A 24,020-nucleotide genomic window follows, 5' to 3' on the forward strand; every position below is an offset into this window, starting at 1 on the left:
ATAAGACACACCATACACACATTATAAGACACACCATACACACACATTATAAGACACACCATACACACATTATAAGACACACCATACACACATTATAAGACACAAAATACACACGTGCAGACACCATACACGCATTATAAGACACACCATGCACATACACACATTATAAGACACACCATACATTATGAGACACATACACACATTATAGACACACCATACACACATTATAAGACACACCATACACATTATAAGACACACCATACACACATTATAAGACACACCATACACACATTATAAGACACCATACACACATTATAAGACACACCATACACACATTATAAGACACACCATACACACATTATAAGACACACCATACACACATTATAAAGACACCATACACACATTATAAGACACACCATACACACATTATAAGACACACCATACACACATTATAAGACACACCACACACATACACACATTATAAGACACACCATACACACATTATAAGACACACCATACACACATTATAAGACACACCATACACACATTATAAGACACACCATACACACATTATAAGACACACCATACACACATTATAAGACACACCATACACACATTATAAGACACACCATACACACATTATAGGACACATCATACACACATTATAAGACACACCATACATACATTATAAGACACACCATTCACACATTATAAGACACCATACACATACACACATTATAAGTCACACCATATGTCATTTGAGTCACCATTATCCCTAAAACTTTGTAAAATACACTTGTGGTCCTCACCAGACACTCGGGATGAAGCACAGTAACAGCAACTGCACTTTATTCAATGTTCCACTTAAACCCGACAACACAGGGATATACTGAACTACCTTGTGTAAAACTGGAGGTAATGTTGGCAGTGTTACCAGTACAGTATTATACTTTAAGAGAATAATATCCTCAGTACAGTAATATACTTTAAGAGAATAATATCTCCAGTACAGTATTATACTTTAAGAGAATAGTATCCCCAGTAGAGTATTATACTTTAAGAGAATAATATCCCCCAGTACAGTATTATACTTTAAGAGAATAATATCCTCAGTACAGTAATATACTTTAAGAGAATAATATCCCCAGTACAGTATTATACTTTAAGAGAATAATATCCCCAGTACAGTATTATACATCTCCATCACATGTCTCCATGTCTCAAACAAAATTAAGTTGGATTACTTTACCCAGAAGACCGTGACTATTGTTGCCAAAGTGACGAAGTGTTTTCTTCTTCATGGAAACAAGGACTGAAACAGTTATGGTAGTTTTTCTTGACTACAACACTGAGAATATCTAACCTTTTTCTTTCTGTTTCACACAATGTTTATTTCTGACCACTTATATAATTTAGCAAACAGTAACCCAGACAAATTTGACCCACTCAGGTTGAGATACACCTACAAGTACATTAGCCCAACATACCAGTTACAAAAGGTTACAGACAGATTGGTGCAGTAGTTGTTAAAAAGAATAACATTATTTGTTTCATAAAATATAATTGTACTAGAGGTATTTATAAAATATATACTACACAATTATCATACAGCACTAAGTTAATTACTGTATTATGATAAATTTTTTTAGGACAGTAGGATTTCAGAGTATGTGTATGCGACCCTGCTTAAACGAGTCTGACCCGAGTCGCTCCTTACGCTTGGATCTTCCTCTCGAGCGAGCCAACCCACCTAGCATCTCACTTAAGCCATTGTGTTTAACACTTACCTATGATTGTTTGAGAAAAAAAAATCTAAATACTCTTAATATAACTTAGAAGTAAAAAAAATATAAAATTATCAAATAAGAAAAAAGACCAGTGAGAAATGCCTTATTAATCTACCCTATTTTTTTTTATTCACTTCAGACATTGTAAAGTGCAGCAAAATTAAAAATTATGATCTTGAATAATAATCTGAAAAGAGAAAATGTGAGAACCAAAGGACATACTGTAGTAAAGTTTATGATACTACTTATTATTTCTCCTGTGTTTCTCTTTAAAATTTCAAATGCAGGTCAACTTCTTTTGGACCGGTAAATATATTTTTTTTAAATGAAGTTGTTTATGATTACAAGTAAATAATTTACCCTGGATTAGAGTGAATAAAAACATAAGAGTAATATGCACAAACAAAAATGTTACAGACTTCATCTATCAGTCTATTGCCCAGAGATTCAGCAAAACCCTGACTTATCTTAGTAATGCTGTGAGCTAAGTGAATATTCACAGTAATTCACCTGTGCCATAAATAACACTGTAAATCCTTCAAACAAATACTAGCAACTCTGGCACATTGTCATCCAGATGAGGTAGACTAACACTACTTGAAGACATGAACCCTGCCTGAAGAGTTACATCCGGCCAAGACTGGTAAGGTGGGGTGAAGAGCGGTGACACTTGCAACTGATGCAAAGTGTTCTCCCATAAAATTGTGTTTCAGTTGTCCATCACACCCCCAGATTTCCACCTGCAAGCAGAATGGGATACATAATTACCTTATTATAGTATTTAAATATTTTTAAAAGTACAAATGTGATAGGTTTCAACTTAGACTTCATTTACAATGAAAAATTTAGTCTACATATCAATGTTTTGAAAATGTTCTTATAATCAAAATAATATAACATCCATACTGCATTAGCACAACTACTACCACTACTTTGCTGTCACTCATAATCGAGTACAGTATGATGATCATCCAGTGAGGACAGAATGATACAAGGTTATCAACCCATTCACTACTGGAAACCACTTTCAATATTTTATTTAGCACAGAGAAACTCCCAGTACCCCCAAGAGGCTTATAATGTCACCTTCGTTGGTGAATTCAGAGGTGACTCGAGAGCCCAATAAGGAACCGGCAGGATTGTCTGCACATGTTGCATGAGTGGAGGGTTAAGTGTAGTGCAGGAGGGGCAGAGGAAGCGGTGTCTTTCTAGCTCTGGCATTGGTTGCATTGGTATATAATTGAGCTACCTGGACAGTAGTAACACCTTCTCATGTTGTGCTCATCCAAACATTATGGTGTGGAGTGATGGTCTCCCAGATGCAGGAGTCGATCTGGCACTTTTCAAGACTATCCTTATACTGTACCTTTTCTGTTGTCCATCAGCATTGTTTGCCATTCTTTAAATGACCACAGAGTAGCTGCTTTGGCAGTGTATTGTTGTCCATGCAGATAACATCTGCTGCTTATTTTGCAACACACATCTGACTACTATTGCATGGTCCTTCTGGCCATTCCAGTAGATTTACTGTGATGTAAACTTACACAGAATTGCTACATTTCACAAATCACACCAGCCACTGTACCAGGTGGAAGTGATGCTGGGTGTACATCACAAAACTGTCTTGCATAATGTTATACCCAGAGAAGAGTTAAAACTGAGAGTTCCTTACTCTTCGTTGTTGCAGAAGTGAACCCACGACTATCAAGTCTTCACGGCAGGGAACATAATGAGCCTTAAAGGTGGTCAGCCATCTCCCAGTCTGGTTGTTGTGTGGGATTTTTCGTTCAACTGAAAAAAAAAAAAATTAGTTACAGTATATGAGTTTGAACACTGCAAATACTGCACCACCATACCCAAAATATTCAAGTTACAAAATGTATCACTATACTGCACCATAATACATAATATATTCAAGCAATAAAATGAGTCACTAAAATGCACCATAATACATTCAAGCAAGAAAATGAGTCACTATACTGCATAATACATAATATATTCAAGTAACAAAAGGAGTCACTATAATGCACCATAATACATAATATATTCAAGCAAAAATAAAAGCAACTTTATTAATGTAACAAGTTAATAAAATAACACAAAAGCCATTCAACTTGTTAAGTGAATAATGTTAACTGATTAAGCAAATACTGTACAGTACTAGATTTGTGATGCTAACTGCTAACATTATATGAAGACTGAGAAAAATAAAACTACACTAAACAGTTTTATCGACACACAATAATAAACTTGAGGTGAAGTAGTAGAGTACAGTACAGTGAAGGCTCTATTTAATGGACACCATTTTCTCCATTTAACCAACTAATTCGAGCCGCCCCTTTCTGTTAAATCAAACTTTCTGTTATTTTTGCTCGATTTAGCGAACTAGTTCACTAAATCCCGCGTGAGTCTGTTAAATTTTGCGTTGCTTGGCGTGTGGAGTTTGTTTACATCCGCTCAGTGTGTTGTTCACTGCTACCTCATGGTCAACTAACTACTGTACTGTGCTTAGACATCATGCTGAAAGTCTCACAGAAGTCTCAGAAAGGAAGTGGTGTGGGGGAGAGTGTGGCTATTAATTGGAAAAAAGTTTGGAAACAATCACCTAACCCCCTAGCTTAAGGTAAACCATGAATAATGGTTCTAATGTTTATATGTACAGGTAGTTCTGCTATAACGCGATAATTGTGTTCTTGTAAAATATCGTGTTATAGAAAATCGCGTAATAGAAATAACAGGGCTTATGGAGAAAATAGGGTTAGGTGCAGATTACTCGAAATCGAAAAAATTTAGTAGTTAGCCTAACACAAAGGATAGCACAGTCTAAATAAATGTTACATTCATATCTAATAATGAAATCATACAGTAAATGTAACACTTTACTTGATGGGGGAGAAGGGTGATTTTGAGGTTGATAAAATCGAGCTTCTCTTCAAGTGTTATATCCTTTCTTTTACGATCATCACCAGGAATTCTATCACCAGAACGCTTCTTGTTGATATTCTTCTTTACACAAAATTGGAGAAATAGTAAGCAAAAATCGCGTTATAGCAAACAAGCGTTCGCGTTATACAAATATCGTTCCTAATTCGTAAATTGCGTTAGAGCAAATTCGCGTTATCAAAACACGCGTTATAGCAGAAATCACTGTACTCTACATATCATGTGTCCGAGGTGTCTCTGTAAGTGTAAGCATATTAACGGAATTGATCTCAATATAGTGAACTAGTTCACCAAATCGAGCGAAAAATAACGAAAAAAATTCCTTCCACTAAATTGAGAGTTCGTGATATTGGATTCCGTTAAATCAAGGGTATACTGTACGGTATATGGAGAGGAAAATCCATTATATCGACGGCCCATTATACAGGGGGTCCCCGGGTTACGTCCTGAGGACGTTCTTAAGTCAGAATGACAAAATACAGTAAAGTAAAAAATAAGTCATCAGGTAAGTAAAATACTGTAAATTTAAAGTTGAACCCCGTTCGTAAGTCGGGGATCCCCTGTAAATGAAACCGCTACTTAACGAATTATAGTGATGAAAGTTCATTATAACAAAGCTCCATTAGATATGAAACCCCCAACTAACGGATTATACAATACAGAGAGATGAGTCCGTTATATTGAGGTTTCACTGTAGTCCCAGATGAAGAGCAAAGTGTTTACCTCTCAGGTCCGTCAGATCACAGGCTATGAATCGTAAATTGTTGTCCATGCAGGTTGATATCAAGGACTTTCCTGTAATGGTAAACACGATTATAAATAAGACAAGGAATCAAGATGTCATAACCTAATGCTACAAGCTTCTCTTTTATTAATCATCAGCAAATAATACTCAACAGGTTAACTTCTGTAACGTAATGTAATTGTCATAACACTGTAGCCTCCCATCAGACCTCCAGTATAAATATTAGACAAACCTGTTAATGGAGAAAATTGTAGACCAGTGATACTCCTTCCATGAGCACATGTGGCAATTGGGATATTTTTTATGTGGTGACGAACATCCCACAGGCAAACACTTCTGGAATTATTATTTTTTTTTTTAATTTTCAAAATTCATATTTCATTACATAACTTGGCAAACAGTCACTCTCCACCTGACTGAAAAAATGGCATGACTTTATTGGGTACAACAACAAATAAAGAAACCAGGACAAAACTTGTGACCCCCATACACTGCTCCCTTGCTTAACCTGGAGATTGTGTTCTCAGAAAATGCCGTGTAGAGCTAACCCATTATAAAAAGGGAGACAGGGGATGTGTCAGGCAGACCCCCCTCCACATACACACACACCAAAAATATTAAAAAACCAAAGTTCAAAGACATTTGCTGCTCTAAGTAGCTCATTAATACACCTACAGCTACCAAATTCACTCAAACATGATGTTGTGGAGGCACTGACATGTTCATGAACTCAGTTCACAAAAGTTTAACACAGCAGCCATTTGCAGAGCCTGGCTGAGTCATGCGTGGCCTCCCTCAAGCCTCACCATGGCAACCCGGCCTGGCTGGGGACTTCCATTAGCAATGCTCCCCCTCCTACTGGCACACCAAGAAATGTTTAATTATTTTATGTTTTTGACCTAATGGTGATTAATTTTTCTTTTTCTTTTTTGCACATTCTGTATGTAGGATTGTGTGTGCATATAAATGAATAAAAAATTACGAAGAAAGTTATCTTTATCTCCCCCCAAATTACAACTTTTAATTTTCTCAACTTTCCTCTTGATTGACTCGTTCACGGAGAAACCACTCTGTCAGAGTGGGCTGACTGGCCTCTCTCTAGTCATAAGAATGTCTAAACTTAAACATGATGAATCAGTATTTAAGTGAGAATAATAATTATTCTGTACTCATGCATGATGGCGGTGGCGGTGGATTGGCCTCACTCGAGTCGTATAAGAATGTCCAATTTATTCTCTAGAGTAAATGTGGTCCTGCTCTTCTTTGCTGGAGTGTCCCTAGGCAGAGGGGCACTTAGAGAACATTTAGGTGAAGCCATGGTGACAAAACCAAGCAAAGAAAACTGAAGTTAATCCAATTAAAGTTTTCTATTGTGGCCGGACTGAGCACTAGCTAAACTCTGAGACCACGTGGCCTGGGGATGCTACCCATGGACTATAATGGACTCAACCACTGGCCTGCAGAGGATACTACTCATGGACTGTAATGGACTCAACCACTGGTCTGCAGAGGATACTATTCATGGACTGTAATGGACTCAACCACTGGCCTGCTGAGGACACTACTCATGAACTGTAATGGACCCAACCACTGGTCCACACACAATGTTTTCTACCAAACAATGTTTGCCCGAACTTTCCCACGTTAGCCCGGCTTAACTTGCGTTCGAGTAAATCTGAGACCCATGTTAAGCAATACCGGGTAGTAATAAAAAAAAGTGTTCGAGCAAACCCGCATCAAGCGGAGGGGTGGGGGGGGTTCAATAAAGATACAGGTTGTACCTCTCTAGTCCGGCAACCTCGGGACCTGACCGGTGCCGGACCATGGAAATTCACCCTTTTCCTGGATAGATAGTGACTTGTGCTTATGCCTGGAAGCACTAGCACCACTTTCTCTGCGTCATGGTCTCTTTGAAGACATATTGAAGGGTTAAATGTCGTATAGTAGCTTCTCAAATTTCGCGAGTTTTTAATTCTTAACGTATTTTATTGGAACACACAAAAAAATAAATAAATAAAAATTTTGACGGCGGAAACTTGAATTTTAACTGGTTTGAATGGCCCGCCAACGTGCAGACGACGTGCATAATCGTGTAAACAGCGTCATTTCTCTTATGTACAAAAGATTCATTATTGTTTATTACTGAATGTCTTTTTTATTGAATTAATGTTTATACCGTATATCACGGCCTATAAGACGAAATTTGAACATTAAAAAAATCTGCCCAAAGTTAGGGGGTCGTCTAAACCACCAAGTTTAAAATTCTTACCTCTTAAATATTGTGGTTTAGTGTGTCAAAAGTGGTGATGAAAACATCGTAAGCCACTCACAAGGTCTTACCACTAATTATTTTATACTGAAACTTACGTTTGGCAAGCTGGATTCAAATTAAGATTACCGGTATATTAAAATAATAAAAATGTATTATAAACCTGTCTAACATACCGTAAAAGAGATTTATACCCCTATAATAAACACAGCTATCATCACACACCCCTCCCCACGCCCCCCCCCCCATTTGCCAGTGAGGAGCCGTGGAGGTGGTCAGTAATGCATACCGGTATCGGTATATTTACTCATAATAATATTTATCTCCTATAAATAATTGATTTAAATTTTATTTTTTTCCAAAGAATATTCAGTAAATGAGTGCATTAATTCTTGAAACTATCGACGGTTAATTACAGACGCTCAAGTGACGTCACTAGTGTTTACACTACACCAGCTGGTAATATTTGATGCCATTACTTGAAGTGAATTGGCCTTATTTTAAGTAACTAACTATAAATAAATACAAAAATTAAAAAAAAAGATCAAAACTGAGAAATAATATACTGTATGTATGTTGTGTTGTCAAAGTAAGAGGAACAATTGTGTAAGTACGTAATATTTTTTCACTCAAATCCTAATGAAACACTACTGGAGAACATTCCTTTGTCGCAAAACAGTTTATAAATTAAAGAAAATAATTACAGTGTGTTTAATATATTACAGTATATTATAAATAAATAAATAAAACAAATAATTCGGTAAATCTATTTAAAGTAAATGGAAAATAAGCAAACATGTTATTTACCAAGACCCTTCCGTCTGGCTCAGGGTGAGATGTAGGGGAGATAAAGAAGGCTATTTATAGCCCATCAGAAGTGACCAGTACCCTAATGCACCATAAATAATTCATTGAACATTCATTTTTTGTACATAGTATATTCAGTATATATATATATATATATATATATATATATATATATATATATATATATATATATATATATATATATATATATATATATATATATATATATATATATATATATATATATATATATATATTTGTGTAATAAATGTATGTAGTAAGTACATACTGGTAACCTTTTTCACTCAAATCCTAATGAAACACCACAATTAGAATACGGTGGTTGCTGTTGAACCACATGTTGTATAAATAGTCACACCACCGAGACGAGGGAACACTCCCACCACGCTTCAGTGACGTCACTAGTGTTTACACTACACCAGCGGGTATAATTTGATGACATTACTTGAAGTGAATTGGCCTTATTTTAAAAAATCAAGGATGGTTGGTAAAGGACTACTGAGTCAGTGGGTAAGTGTCACATTTGGGGTACTGGTCTTATACAGCAAATAGAGCTCAAAAGCTACTTTTTAAATGGAAATTTGGGGGGGGCGTCTTATGCACCCCGCCGCCTTATAGGCCGTGATATACGGTATGTGCAAAATGAGCAATACAATTCATTAATAATACGTAGAAAATTAAAACACATGAGGAAATGACACAGCATTGTTTTCGTTGATTACAAAACCAGTGACTGACTGGTTCTACATATAAAACTGAAGAAAATAAGACCTTGGTTGTAGCTGTAGTAAAATCAATATGGTTGTTTTAAGTAATGTTATTTAATGTTAATAAATGGAACAATAGAAGTAGCTAACGATAATGGTAAAGAAAAAGAGAGATCGCATATGTAAGTGCGCATGCGCACACGTGAAAACATATCGTCATTACTTTACATAAGAATATGAAAGCAACACTTATTTACTGTTCATATATATTTTAATTAATGTTTCTGAATTTGTTTTTATTGAATTAATGTACGTGTGTGCAAAATTAACAATACAATTTATTAATAATACGTGGAATATTAGAGGAGACGAGACGGCTGCCGGCATTGTTTATGTTAAAGCTTACGAAACCAGTGACTGATTGGTTCTACATATAAAACTGAAGAAAATAAGACCCTGAGTTTAGCTGTAGTAAAATTAATGTAAAAAATGAATATGGTTGCTTGAAGTACCTGTAATGTTATTTAATGTTAATAAATGGAACAATATAAGTAGCTAACCATTAATGGTAAAAAAAAAAGTGAGACTGCTCGTATGTAAGTGCGCACATGTGAAAATATATCGTCATTACTCTACATAAGAATATGAAAGCAACACTTATTTACTGCTCATATATATTGAAGGGTTAAATGTTGTACTCTGTATAGACAAGCAGAGAGAGAGAGAGAGCAGCCGAACTGCCGGATGTAAACAAACCTTAATTTCCCGCGGCTTTTTTTTTTTTAAGGGGATTAGCCCACCCGGGCATAGGTCACTGACCCACATTGGGGCCTGAGGGGCAAAAATTTAATACTCCTGTAATAATAATAATAATTCAGATAAAAAAAAAAAAAGCTGCCTATCTACCTATCGGACAAACTAAAATCGTTCCGGACCACGGGAGTTTCCGGACCACAGAATGCCGGACTAGAGAGGTACAACCTGTACTGAAAATAAAACTTACTACAGGTTGTCTCAGAAAAATTTATACATGCCCCTTACAGATTCTCATAGTAATTACACAAATGCTTGAAGCATAGCAATGTAAAACTGTTCTCACTTGTAGAAGACCTTGTATACCAGCAAGTGATGACAATGCTTCTGTTGTAATACTGTACAGGTACAAGCATTCTTGTGGTCACCATAATAATCTATCAGGCAGTATGTATAAATTTTTTCTGAGTCACCCTGTATAGTACAGTATATACTTTTGGTTTTCATGTTTCAAAATAATAAAATCACACAAATAATTATAAACCTAATAATTAGCACAAATTGATCTTCTAAATTTAGGAGGAAAAAAGATACAAAATACATCACAACTGAACTACTGACTAAGTTGTGCCAACATCTCATGTCCTCAGTAACCACTGTACAGTATTACACAGCAGTTAACTTCTTGTTAAGAGAAGAATATTGCCACCATGGGCAGCTGGTGATCTAAAACCATGGTACGGTACCAAAACATTAGTCTTGGTACAAACCCACAGAGCCGATACAAAAAAATCTATATGAAATCACGTTAATATCTTTTAAAGAAATACCAAACTTTTCTTACCTTATAACTTCATGTATTCCAAAGGAGTAAATGACTGAATCTAAAACAGAGGTAGTCAGTGGCATGATGGTGTCTTGTACAGTAGCTGGGTGACCTGGGTCTGCTTTATATGACCTGATCTAATTTTATCAGTGTTGTCAAACTGCTTACCCTAGGGTCAGGAGTCTTACCTCAGCTACTTAACCTAACCTAACCTCACACCTGCACCTGATTGCCTGACCTCAGAAAATTGACCACATAAATCCCTGATCCAACCAAACATTGCTTCCCTTGACGCAAGCTTGATCCCCCCACAGCAGACACCCGTGATTGCCACAGGGACAGATTCCACCAAAACTAGGAGAGCTTAGTCAAAAGGAGCACAGTACTGACATCATCATTTCACCAGTGTACACCATCAAGAGATGAAATTCCTTCAAAACTAACCCATCTCGTGAGGCCGTGGCAAAATAGTGGTTCTGAGTTGGGTGAACCGTCACCAACTTGACACTCGTCTTGTTGTGAACCAGGTACTCCACGGGCTTCTTCTCCGCAGCTCGCAAGTCAACCTGCAAAATTAATTGACATCTGAGCCATCGATGGAATGATTCATGTATTATGTCTGAAGATTATTTATGATTGATTGTAATGAGACTACAGTAAACCCTCGAAGATCCGGACTCGGTAAATCCAAATTTCAGAAGATTCGGACAAAAAATTTGGGGGTTCTGGGCTAAGAAGCCTCCCTAAGAAAGCATTCCCAAAACAGGGTGAAGGTAGTTTTAGGCTTAAAGTTTTTATCTTATAAAATGTCACAGACTAAAGTTAGCAGAATATAAATTGCATTGCTGGAATCCTCGCAAAACAGCAATTAATTTGAGTACAGATATCATATATTTTGCGTGAGATAAAAATTTAAACATTTAGTGTAGTACATTTGAGTACAGTAATATGTTGCTCAAAATTATGGTTTTTCACAGGAAAATGTGTATATAACTAACCCCAGTAGTCAGGATAATATGTACTGTATTTTTGGTGTTTTTTATATCATTATTTATAATTTCTATACATTAGTACATTCGCCGGAAGATTCAGACAATCGGCTTTTCCGGACAGGTAGTCCCCCCTTTTAGTCCAGATCTTTGAGGGTTCACGTCATTTGATCTTTGCTTACTGTGCAGAAACCATTTGCATGAAGACAGGTGGATAGCTCAGAGCCTATAATATTTCACCTGGTTCTGGTGAGAGAAAAACTGACTAGCCACACATAACAGCTGGTGTTTCCCTACACCCTCTCTGGCACACATCAACATTACCAAGGTTCTCTCTTACCAACTTGTACATCTTATTTCTCTTTAAAAAATGTCTTTCTTCTTCTATGCTGTCTTTTCTAAATGTCTCACTTTTGCTTTACTTCAAGTTTATATTTTTTCCAACCAAACCCCATTTTTGATAGAAATATAAGGCCAAAGTTTCAGTTATGTAAACTAACAAACAAAGCTGGACATTTTCAGTACAGGTACTCCTCGATTTACGACAACCCGGACATACGACCGCCGTGGTCGTATATTATTATTTTTCAAATTAGGTATTTTCTAGTACTGACGTTAGTGATCGCGCTGTACTGACAAAATTTTCGTTTGTAATTCCCTTTAAAATGGCTGGCAAGCTTAAAAGTGAGAGTTCTCGTGGTGCTGAGAAGAAAAGGAGACACCCATTTTAGATTTTCTATGTATTATTTTCGCATTTTCGACTTACGTCCTGGTCATCGGGAAGGAACCCCGTCGTAAGTCGAAGAGAGACTGTACTGTATGTACCACCCACAACAAACCTTGTGTGTCTACTTGTGTACAGTAATTGCCTGTATATGTGATACACAAGACTGTACAGTATAATGTACTCAAGGACATACACATATAGTAAATAAATAATATATATGTGAAGTACAGTATACATACATTTATACAAGATATAATTATCCGGGGCTGAACACTAGCTTGTCCCAAACAAGTACTGAGTGTATCTCTGGCAATGATGCCTCTTTATTATAATGTTTGTTTCTCCCTTTTGTTGTTTAAAATAAAGAAAAATTATTAAAACAAAAGAAACCAACACAAATGCATCACCATGGATTTTGTTTTAATTTTGAGTCAAACAACACAAAGTGTGCAGCGCATAACACACTTTGCCAGTCAGCTTGGCCTCCAGACTCATCATTAGGACGCTGACCCCTAACAATGGAGGGCTTCCACACACCGCTCCCCCACTCAGTGTGCTCACTCTCGCACATGAAGAACTGTTTATTCTCCATCCTTTTTTTTACTTTTTTTTTTTTTTGCATATTCTGTTGAAAAATTACCATAACAAAACTCACAGCTTGGCCTAGTAGCAAGAGAGCTATGGGGATGAGTCTCACATGGCAACAAATGCCACTAGCAATGTTAACAGATACAAATGTAAAGAAATTTATTTGGTATAAATTCATGCGCCGGTTAACGTCCTAGATACGTTCTTGGAAACGTGACGTTAACCGAAATGGACGTTGTCCGATCATCACATAAACTTTGTATTTATACTTACGTGTATGTGGAATACTATATACGTACATATATACTCTTACTCATAAATCACTACTGTAATGTGATACAGATGATTAATTTTTATCTCTTGTGCAAAATACATGATGTTTATATTAAAATTATTCACTGTTTTACAAGGATTCCAGCAACGCTGGGCAGATGGGGGAGAGAGAGGGTGTGGGGGGGCGTGGGGGGAGGGGAGGTAGTACGTTTGACAGTTGGCACAGGCCCAGGTCTAACGCGTGTATATTTATCAGTTCTTAAGTGACTAAGCTTCTCTCTTATAAAAAGCCAGTGAAATGACCTGGGTGAATATAATTTATATTGCTAGGATTCTTGTAAGATGTTGATTAATTTAAATATAAACAACCTATAATTCGCACTAGACATAACAACTTTAGTACCATAATCAAATTAGTACATGTGCACTCCAGCTTTGCACTAATGTCATTTATTTCTTTTACTTTTCTTTTAGTATGGTGTGTGCATGTAAATGGATGAAAATAAATGAAGAAATTTATGTAAATCTACCCAAAAATACAGTTGAAAAACTTTATATTATAAAATGTACTACAGTATTGTACACTAATGCACTACAATTTTTATCTCTTGAGTGAAATATATGACGTTTATATTTAAATTAATCTCTATCTCTGTCTTGCAAGGATTTCAGCAATGCAAATTATATTCTCCTATAGTCTGAGATATTAGATGAAAAACTTAAGGCCTAAAACCCCCCACGCGAGCGAGCGTGGGGGGGGGGGAGGCGAGCGGGAGGTGAGGTGGTATGTTTGACTTGGCACTGCCTCTAACGCGTGTTTATTTATCAATTTTTAAGTGACTAAGCTTCTCTTTTATAAAAAACCAGTGAAATGACCTGGGTGAATATAATTTATATTGCTAGGATTCTTGTAAGATGTTGATTAATTTAAATATTAACAACCTATAATTTGCACTAGACATAACAACTTTAGTACCATAATCAAATTAGTACATGTGCACTCCAGCTTTGCACTAAGGTCATTTATTTCTTTTACTTTTCTTTTAGTATGGTGTGTGCATGTAAATGGATGAAAATAAATGAAGAAATTTATGTAAATCTACCCAAAAATACAGTTGAAAAACTTTATATTATAAAATGTACTACAGTATTGTACACTAATGTACTACAATTTTTATGTCTCGAGCAAAATATATTACGTTTATATTTAAATTAATCTCTGTCTTGCAAGGATTTCAGCAATGCAAATTATATTATCCTAACTTTAGTCTGAGATATTACATAAAACAAACACCTTAAAGCATAAAGAAATCACCAATCTTTTGTCTGGGAACACAAGGAGGGAGGCAAGGAGGGAGGTAGCCAGCGAGCGTGGGAAGAGGGGGGGAGCAGGGGGGGGAGCGAGAGGTGAGGTGACAGAATGTCTGGCGTTTGTTTGTTTATTTATTTGAGATATGATTTGACAGTTGGCGCTGAAGGCCTGCCAGCGTATTTATTTATCAAAATTTAAGAGTGACTAAGCTCTTCTCATAATTTGCCACCCAAACGACCTGGGTGAATATAACTTACATTGGAGGGATTCTTGTAAGACAGTGATTTATTTGAATACCTGTATAAACAAGCTACATTTGCAATAGACATAACAATTTTAGCACATGTACAGTAGAGGTTTGCACTTAGGTCCATTGTTAACCGAGGGACCACTGTATTGCAGTGTACTTGTACTGTACAATATTAAGTAAATTCACTAGATAATGTACACAACTAATGGTTGGTAAAACTTGTCAAGTAAGTGAGTGTCAAGTCTGTCAATATGAGTGGCACGTGTGAGTTCTTGTGTCCCCCATCATAGGAGTCCGTTTTCTCTCGCTTCAGGACGCCTGAGACCTCCGTTTTCTCTCTTAATCTTAGAGTGCACCAGAGACTTCGTTATTCCTTAATAATGACACAGAACTTGAAATTGCAACCCCAATTGCAACTGGGGTTGCAATTGTTGAGGCAACTAGATATGTCTGATTACAGCAAATAAGTTATTGTCAATTTGTAGGTGAAAGATTTTATCCTCAATAGATGTAGGTTAACATTAGACCTGGAGGCAAATGCTTACTAAAGCCTAGGGAAGGATATTTCTTTAACACATAATATCTGGCCAGTATGGAAAGGATCATCGTGTCTCCGTCAGGGGGTCATGGAGTGGTGGTCCAGCAGACGTCACGGAAGTTATTTTGGGGGGGGGGGGGGACCACGGACGTATATGCGATCGGATGTTGTTCGGTTGGACGTTAACCGGCGCATGACTCTACTGGAGTATACGTACACAATAATACTGATTGTTATTTTATTTAATAAAAGTAATAATGTGTTTAAGCAAACAATAACATATTTCAAATTCTGGAGTTGGGTTAGGTAGAACTTAGCCTACTGGAAACATTATGTCTGATAGTATATGTCGTAAAAAATGGTATTTTCTCTTATAACACCTGGGTCGTCGTCACCGGCCCAACAGTGCGCTGGCTCCCCGTATGTGATGTCATGGCAAGCTAACTGATAATGACGGAGAAATGAGCAATAATCTGAATAAATATTTTTCAACAGTTTTCACCACCGAAAATTTAAACATGATACCTGAGGCACAGACAAGATAACAGTGACGAGTAACGATGTTAGTAAGAGAATGGACAAACTAAAGCCTAATAAGTCACCAGGTCCCAATGAGATATTTGCCAGAGTATTAAAGGAATGTAAGGAAGAGCTTAGCATGCCCTTAGCAAATTTGTTTAACATGTCCTTAAAAATGGGTGAACAGTGGTCCCTTGGTTAACGAACTCAATTCATTCTAGAAGGTCGTTCGTTACCAAAAATTTCGTTAACCGAAACCATTGTTTCAATGGGATATTGGGTAATTGGTTCCAGCTCACAGAAAAGTATATACAAAGTAAAGCCAAAAACAGTCAGAAACACTCCTAAAATTCCTCTAAATCTTCCCTAAATCAATATATATATATATATATATATATATATATATATATATATATATATATATATATATATATATATATATATATATATATATATATATATATATATATATATATATATATATATATATATTCACAGTATTACCCCGCCTAACGCGGTTTCACTTAGCGCGTTTTATCATATACGCGGTGCCTTGCCAGAGCTGAACTTTCACTTAACGCGGAATTTTTCATCATATACGCGGTGAGTGTCCGGCTCGAGACGCTATTTTTAGATTTTCCCCACGCGCCACCCGCCTGCCTGCCTGCCTGCCTCTCCCTCCTCCTCCCTCCGCTTGGGCAAGCCGCGCGGTAAGGTTGCGCAGTGTGTGTCTTTGTTGCGTTATCACTGACGTCATATGACGTATCGGACTGTGATTGGCCATGCATCCCTACCCCCCTCTGCTGCTAGCTGTAATTGGCTTAAAGTATTATGACGTGACCACCCCGGGGAGGGAGGGAGGGAGGAGAGACGATGCTTGACCTAGCTGCGGCAGTTTCATCCCTCAAGGCCACACCGTGTAAACGCGCATCCATTGTTCCGTAAAATGGCTTCCGCCGGACCACCACCGCCCCCAGAGAGAGACCTTTCCTTACCTGGACCCAGCGGCACTAAGCCAAAGAAGACACGACGTTCATTAAGCTACGAGGTGAAGTACCAAATTGTTCAAGATTTGGAGAAAGGAACACGGCAAGTTGATCTCGCGCGCCAGCATCGCGTCAACGAATCTACGATTCGCACGATCAAGAAGGATGCAGCCAAGATCAAAGAGCACATGAAAATCACAAAGTCTGCAGGTGCTTCATCTATCAGGTATTGCCAGAACAGGGTGCTGGCAAAAGTGGAAAATTTGCTGGTGAGTTATTTGGTTCGTCAGGCGCGACGCAACATGGCGGTGGACACGCGCTCAGTGCAGGAGTACGCACGTGAGCTATACGCAGCAGTGTCACGTAAGCTGGGAATTGCAGAGCCCAAACCCTTCAATGCTTCCTCTGGTTGGCTGCATAGGTTTAAGAAGAGGAACAAGATCACCAACATCAACATTGGTGGTGAGGAAGCGAGTGCTGACCGTGTGGCGGCTAGAGATTTTCCTCCGTTCTTACGTGAGATTATGGAGGAAGGACAGTACAGTGACGACCAGGTGTTTAACATGGACGAATCTGGTCTTTTCTGGAAAAAGTTACCTTCCAAGACCTTCGTTGTCCAGTCTGCCAGCAAGGTAAGGGGTCGGAAGTTGCAGAAGGAACGCATCACCGTCCTGTTTACCACCAATGCCTCCGGTACCTGTAAACCAAAGTTATCGGTGATTCACACAGCCCGCAAGCCCAAGCCTACAAGAATATGGACATGAACAAGCATAATGTCCACTGACTAACCGCACATAAGGCGTGGATGTCCTCTTCTCTGTCCCTCTTCTGGTTTGACAACTGTTTTGTTCCCGACGTGAAGAAATTCTGCGAGCAACAGAATGTTTCATTCAATATTTTGTTGCTCCTTGACAACGCACCTGGACACTCGCCCCTACTTATGGATCGTCACCCCAACGTAAAAGTGGTCTTCCTTCCTCCCAACACTACGTCATTAATCCAGCCCATGGACCAGGAGTTGATCTGCAATGTTAAAGCTGCGTACTCTGCAAAGAAGTTCAAGCTGCTGAACGACTCTACCAACACCAAGGATGAGTTGCGTAAGCTGGGTGACACCGACAGCGAGAGCAAAAGCGACGAGGACAAGGAACAAGAGGCGGTGACTCAAGAACTTCTCGTCAAACAATTTTGGAAGAAGTTTAACGTTAAACAAGCTGTAGACTTCTTGGTGGAGGCATGGGATCTGCTGACTATTGCTACGATTCGTCACGCATGGAGACATGTGTTGCATGGCATACCAGGTGAGAGGAGGAGTGAACCTGTGACTGGTCAGGTTCAGACTGTTGCAGTAGCAGTGGACCTTGCCAGAGAAGCTGCGCTCAATATTACAGCTGAAGGCTTCTCCGAGACCACCAACGAAGACATCCTGGAGGTGATCAAAGATCCTGAAGTGACTGCCGACGAGATGTTGGAAGAAGAACACGCCAGTGAAGAGGAGGAAGAAGGTGCGTCATTCTCCGAAGAACCTAGTTTAAGTCATAGTGATATTAAGTGTGCCATAGAGTTTGCAGAAAAAATTAAGTCCGTCCTTTCCCGCGACAATGACGATGAACGCTATGAAGTCTTCCATACCCGGCTGGTGCAGGCTATGGAGCCGTACATCACGGTGTATCATGACAACATCAACGCCAGCCGTCAGCAAAGCATAACCGAGTTCTTTGCCCGCAACCCACCACAGCCAGCCCAAGCCAGTGATAGTGAAAGTGAAGTTGACTTTGAGGGATTTGTCAGGGAAGCCCTGACAACTGTAAGTGACAGTGATGGTGATTCACCTAGTAATGGTGATTCACCTGAGGGCCAGTAATCTGCCCTCTGCCTCGGAACCAGCCTCCATCCCCGTATGCCGACCCATCTCTTCTACAACCGTAAGTGTTACATCTAACTTTTAGTTTCTCTAACTTAACCTTCATTTTTCCTATGTTAACCTTTATCTTTCCTAACCTAACCTCTTCTATATTACTTGTTTTTTCATACCATCATAAAGTTAAGATAGAATTTTTACTACAACATAGTTATGTGTCGTCAAAAAGTGGAGTTTGGGGGTCGGGCTGGTTTCTATTGGAATTAATCCCATATGTTCTGTTGTTCACTTAACGCGGATTTCACTTAACACGGGACCCTCTGGGTTCAATTGACCGCGTTAAGTGGGGTACAACTGTATATGTATGTATATAGTATTCCACATACACGTAAGTATAAATACAAAGTTTATGTGATGATCGGACAACATCCATTTTGGTTAACGTCACGTTTCCAAGAACGTATCTAGGATGTTAACCTGCGCATGACTCTGTGTGAATATATATATATATATATATATATATATATATATATATATATATATATATATATATATATATATATATATATATATATATATATATATATATATATATATATACATACAGATAGACCCCGACTTACAACGGGGATAGGGACCCAAATCCAGGTCGTAAGTCCGACATGGTCGTAAGTCCGACATAGATAAAAAAAAACATTTTTTTTTTTTTTTTAATAAAAAATCTACAATGAAATACAGTACAGTAAAAGTAATGAATAATGATGAATGGATACAGTACAGTGAAAGTAATAAATAATAAGGAATGGATACAGTGTGACTGAGCGCTTAACCTTTAATGTAGTCAGCTGAATGCACATGGGGCCCCCATAATTTTCTAATTATACATGGAGACTACATTAACTGGAAACGTTTCGGTATAGAAAATGCGTGTGTCATTTAAATTTATTTTATTTTATTTATTTATTTTTTATCTATATCTGAGGCGGTCGTAAGTCCCGACGGTCGTAAGTCCACGTAGTCGTAAGTCGGGGTCTAGGTGTATATATATATTGATAAAATCACACGTGTGATTTTATCAAGATTTATCTTATCCACGTTTTCATTGAGGATCTACTGTACATGAAATATATATATATATATATATATATATATATATATATATATATATATATATATATATATATATATATATATATATATATATATATATATATATATATATATATATATATAGTGATCCACCGGTTAACGAATTACCTTCCATAAGATTCTTAACTTCGGTTAACGAGCATTCTCTCGATTAATGAATTTCTTACGAATTTTTCCCAACATGTTATCGCCTGCATGTGGCTGGCCACCAGCTGTAGTATTGGTCCGCTAATATAGTAATCGGTTCTAGGGCTTAAATTATTTTAGTAAATATCAAGAAGTTTGTACTATTCAATAATTTTGAAAGTCTTATACAGGTTGTACCTCTCTAGTCCGGCAACCTTGGGACGTGACCGGTGCCGGACCATGGAAATTCACCCTTTTCCTGGATAGATAGTGACTTGTGCTTATGCTTGGAAGCACTAGCACCACTTTCTCTGCATCATGGTCTCTTTGAAGACATATTGAAGGGTTAAATGTCGTATAGTAGCTTCTCAAATTTCGCGAGTTTTTAATTCAACTTATTTTATTGGAACACACACAAAAAAAATATAAATATAAATTTTGACAGCGGCAACTTGAATTTCGACGGGTTTGAACGGCCCGCCAACGTGCAGACGACGTGCATAATCGTGTAAACAGCGTCATTTCTCTTATGTACAAAAGATTCATTATTGTTTATTACTGAATGTCTTTTTTATTGAATTAATGTTTATGTGTGCAAAATGAGCAATACAATTCATTAATAATACGTAAAATATTAAAACACACGAGGAAATGACACAGCATTGTTTTCGTTGATTACAAAACCAGTGACTGACTGGTTCTACATATAAAACTGAAGAAAATAAGACCTTGGTTGTAGCTGTAGTAAAATTAATATGGTTGTTTTAAGTAATGTTAATAAATGGAACAATAGAAGTAGCTAACAATAATGGTAAAGAAAAAAAGAGAGATCGTGTATGTAAGTGCGCACACGTGAAAACATATCGTCATTACTTTACATAAGAATATAAAAGCAACACTTATATACTGTTCATATATACCGTATATACTCGTCTATAACCCCCCTTCGTATATAGGTCGACCCCGATTTTTTGACCAAGAAATCGTTAATTTATGATATTCCTCGTTTATAGGTCGACCCAAGTTTTTGAGGGTAAAGGAACAACAAAACCTTCAGAAAAACACTAGGTCCTATAAACTTGTTTACCATTAATTATTCCGACACTTTACACTGAAACGCGGGTAGTTTCAACAAAAATATTGTATATTTCCATTCAAGTATTTATTCAAGTCAATTAGGAGGGAATATTATTGTAATACAACAGTTTTCTAACTAAACCATTCGAAAAGCGATTACGGTAACATATTTTGAACGAAAGAATGCGAGTCATTGTTTTCGTCACAATTTTATCCCACTTTCCACTGTAATACGTACGTCATTTCAGCAAAAAATATTACATTTCCGTGAATGTAGTATATCAAGCACAGTATGAATATAATATCATTGTAATATAACAGTATTTTAACCGAAAACTATTAAAAAAACGAGTAACATATCTTGAACATCGAAAGGTTTGGTAAAGTCTTCTGTTTTCATCATGTAGTTTATCCTAATTTACATTGAAATACATCATGTTTCAGCAAAACTACTATTTATTTCTGAGAATATGGAAATTAATATTTTTGCTGAAATGACGTACGTATTATAGTGGAAAGTGGGAAAAAATCGTGACAAAAACAATGACTTTCGCTTTCTTTCGTTGAAAAGATGTTACCGTAATCGCTTTTCGAATGGTTCAGTTAAAAACTGTTGTATTACAATAATATTCTCTCCTAATTCACTTGTGATGTAACAGTTTTTTAACTGAAAACAATTCGAAAAACACGTGTACCGTCTAGCTGATACGGCAGCGCCCTGGTCGCGGAGGCTTTGTGTTTGCATCGGCCCTTCTTAAGCAGCTTTTAATTTTAGTGTAAGTTGAAATTGTGTTTACCGGTATATTTTTATTTTCTTGCTTCTTATTTTCCAGAAATATGACAAGTTTGTATATAATACAATGTTACGGTATTCATTTTTAAAAATACAGAAGACACCAAACAAATACCAGTACTGTGGTTATTTGCGTGACTCTCCCGCCAAAAAGGACCAAACAGCTGGTACTCTGTCCCTCAGCCCTACCAAAAATAGCCCAATGACATCTTTCTTGTATATTCTCTTCCAATTTCTCACTTTAACTGGTATTTTTTACTTCATATTGCTTACATCAGATAAACTACAGTAATTGAGGTTAGACACTGTTATAAATTTGATTGCCGGGTCCTGGCAGGTGCCGTTAGAACCACCTGACCCTACCAACAGTGTTGCAAGTCAGACAGCATTTTTTTAATCATCCATGTGCACGAGAAAGGATGGATGGATGAAGGCGGCATACAAATATGGCTTAAAAAAGTCTGGAACTTTAGACCAGGGGGACTGCGCAAAGAAAAAAGTCTTCTTGTGTGGGATATGTTTCGGTCACATCTTGTTGACAGTGTTACTGCTGGGATTAGGAAGGAAAACACTGATACAGCTGTGATTCCTGGTGGATTAACAAGTCTTGTCCAACCACTGGATGTTTCCATAAACAAACCATTTGAAGATGCGGTAAGAGTGAAGTGGAACAACTGGATGATAGAAGGCGATAAGACATACACAAAGGGAGGCAACATCCAAGCTCCATCACCAGCAACATTATGTGAATGGATTGTAGAGGCCTGGGATGCAATCAGACCAGAAATTGTGGTGAAATCTTTTAAGAAATGTGGGATTTCGAATGCTCTTGATGGAACAGAAGACGACTTGTTGTGGGATTATGAGGCTAATGAGAGCGTGAATGAGGATGAAGATATTGATGATCCTATGGCTGATGATGGTGTTGATCCATATGACGATGCTGTTCAAGGAGAGGACTGGGAGGAGCTGTTTGGTGCTGCAGATGATGACAAGGAAAATGATTTTGATGGATTTTAATGAAAATATTCAGAAATATGGTATCATAGTATTTATTCAAGTCAATTGGGATAGAATATTATTGTAATACAACAGTTTTTTAACTGAAAACCATTCGAAAAGCGATTGCCGTAAAATCTTTTGAACGACGAAAGAAAGTGAAAGTCATTGTTTTCGTCACAATTTTATCCCACTTTCCACTGTAATACGTACGTCATTTCAGCAAAAATATTACATTTCCATATTTATTTCTGAGAATATATTCATTCAGGCACAGTTAAGGTAAAATATACTTGTGATGTAATATTTTAATGAAAATATTTATAAATAAGGTATCGTATTTTTCTTTTATTTCAAATTTAATTAACAAAGATTGATGTTTCAAATTTAATTAACAAAAATTTATGTATCTATAAATAAACTTTTAAAAATGAATACTTTATGTTTTACATACTCCTGTGCTACCATACCATGCATTTGGCTACTTTGGGCTTGCTATGATGACACAAGAGATCTGCCCTGGCAACTGTACCGACACTCACAGCGGGTGGTGAGTTGGTGCGTCGTTTCCATTGTTTACTGGTAGTTACTGGTAAATATTTTTCAACCTAACGAAACTATTACCCGTATAGAGGTCGACCCCCAACTTTTTGCCCAAAAATTTGGTCTTCAGAACTCGTGCTATACACGGGTATATACGGTATTTTAATTAATGTTTCTGAATATGTTTTTATTGAATTAATGTTTGTGTGTGCAAAATTAACAATACAATTTATTAATAATGAGGAGACGAGACGGCTGCCGGCATTGTTTATGTTAAAGCTTACAAAACCAGTGACTGATTGGTTCTACATATAAAATTGAAGAAAATAAGACCCTGATTGTAACTGTAGTAAAATTAATGTAAAAAAAATGAATATGGTTGTTTGAAGTACCTGTAATGTTATTTAATGTTAATAAATGGAACAATATAAT

The 24,020-nt window shown here is 37.2% G+C and overlaps 1 protein-coding gene across 1 annotated transcript in view; it reads right to left on the reverse strand.

Moving 5' to 3' along the window:
- Nucleotides 1–660: 660 nt before the first annotated feature.
- Nucleotides 661–24,020, reverse strand: part of LOC121869327 (WD repeat-containing protein 76-like) — a 107,927-nt gene continuing 84,567 nt past the window's right edge. Inside the window, exons 8-12 of the mRNA XM_042370618.1 lie at nucleotides 11,303–11,424; nucleotides 5,708–5,811; nucleotides 5,454–5,525; nucleotides 3,460–3,578; nucleotides 661–2,527 (exon numbers count right to left, since the gene is read on the reverse strand). Coding sequence (XP_042226552.1) covers nucleotides 2,381–2,527; nucleotides 3,460–3,578; nucleotides 5,454–5,525; nucleotides 5,708–5,811; nucleotides 11,303–11,424 — 564 coding nt within the window. The 3' untranslated portion in view covers nucleotides 661–2,380. The remainder of the gene's footprint in view (nucleotides 2,528–3,459; nucleotides 3,579–5,453; nucleotides 5,526–5,707; nucleotides 5,812–11,302; nucleotides 11,425–24,020) is intronic.

This window comes from Homarus americanus, unplaced genomic scaffold (genome assembly GCF_018991925.1).
Source record: "Homarus americanus isolate GMGI-L3 unplaced genomic scaffold, GMGI_Hamer_2.0 scaffold36734, whole genome shotgun sequence".
Lineage (NCBI taxonomy): Eukaryota > Metazoa > Arthropoda > Malacostraca > Decapoda > Nephropidae > Homarus > Homarus americanus.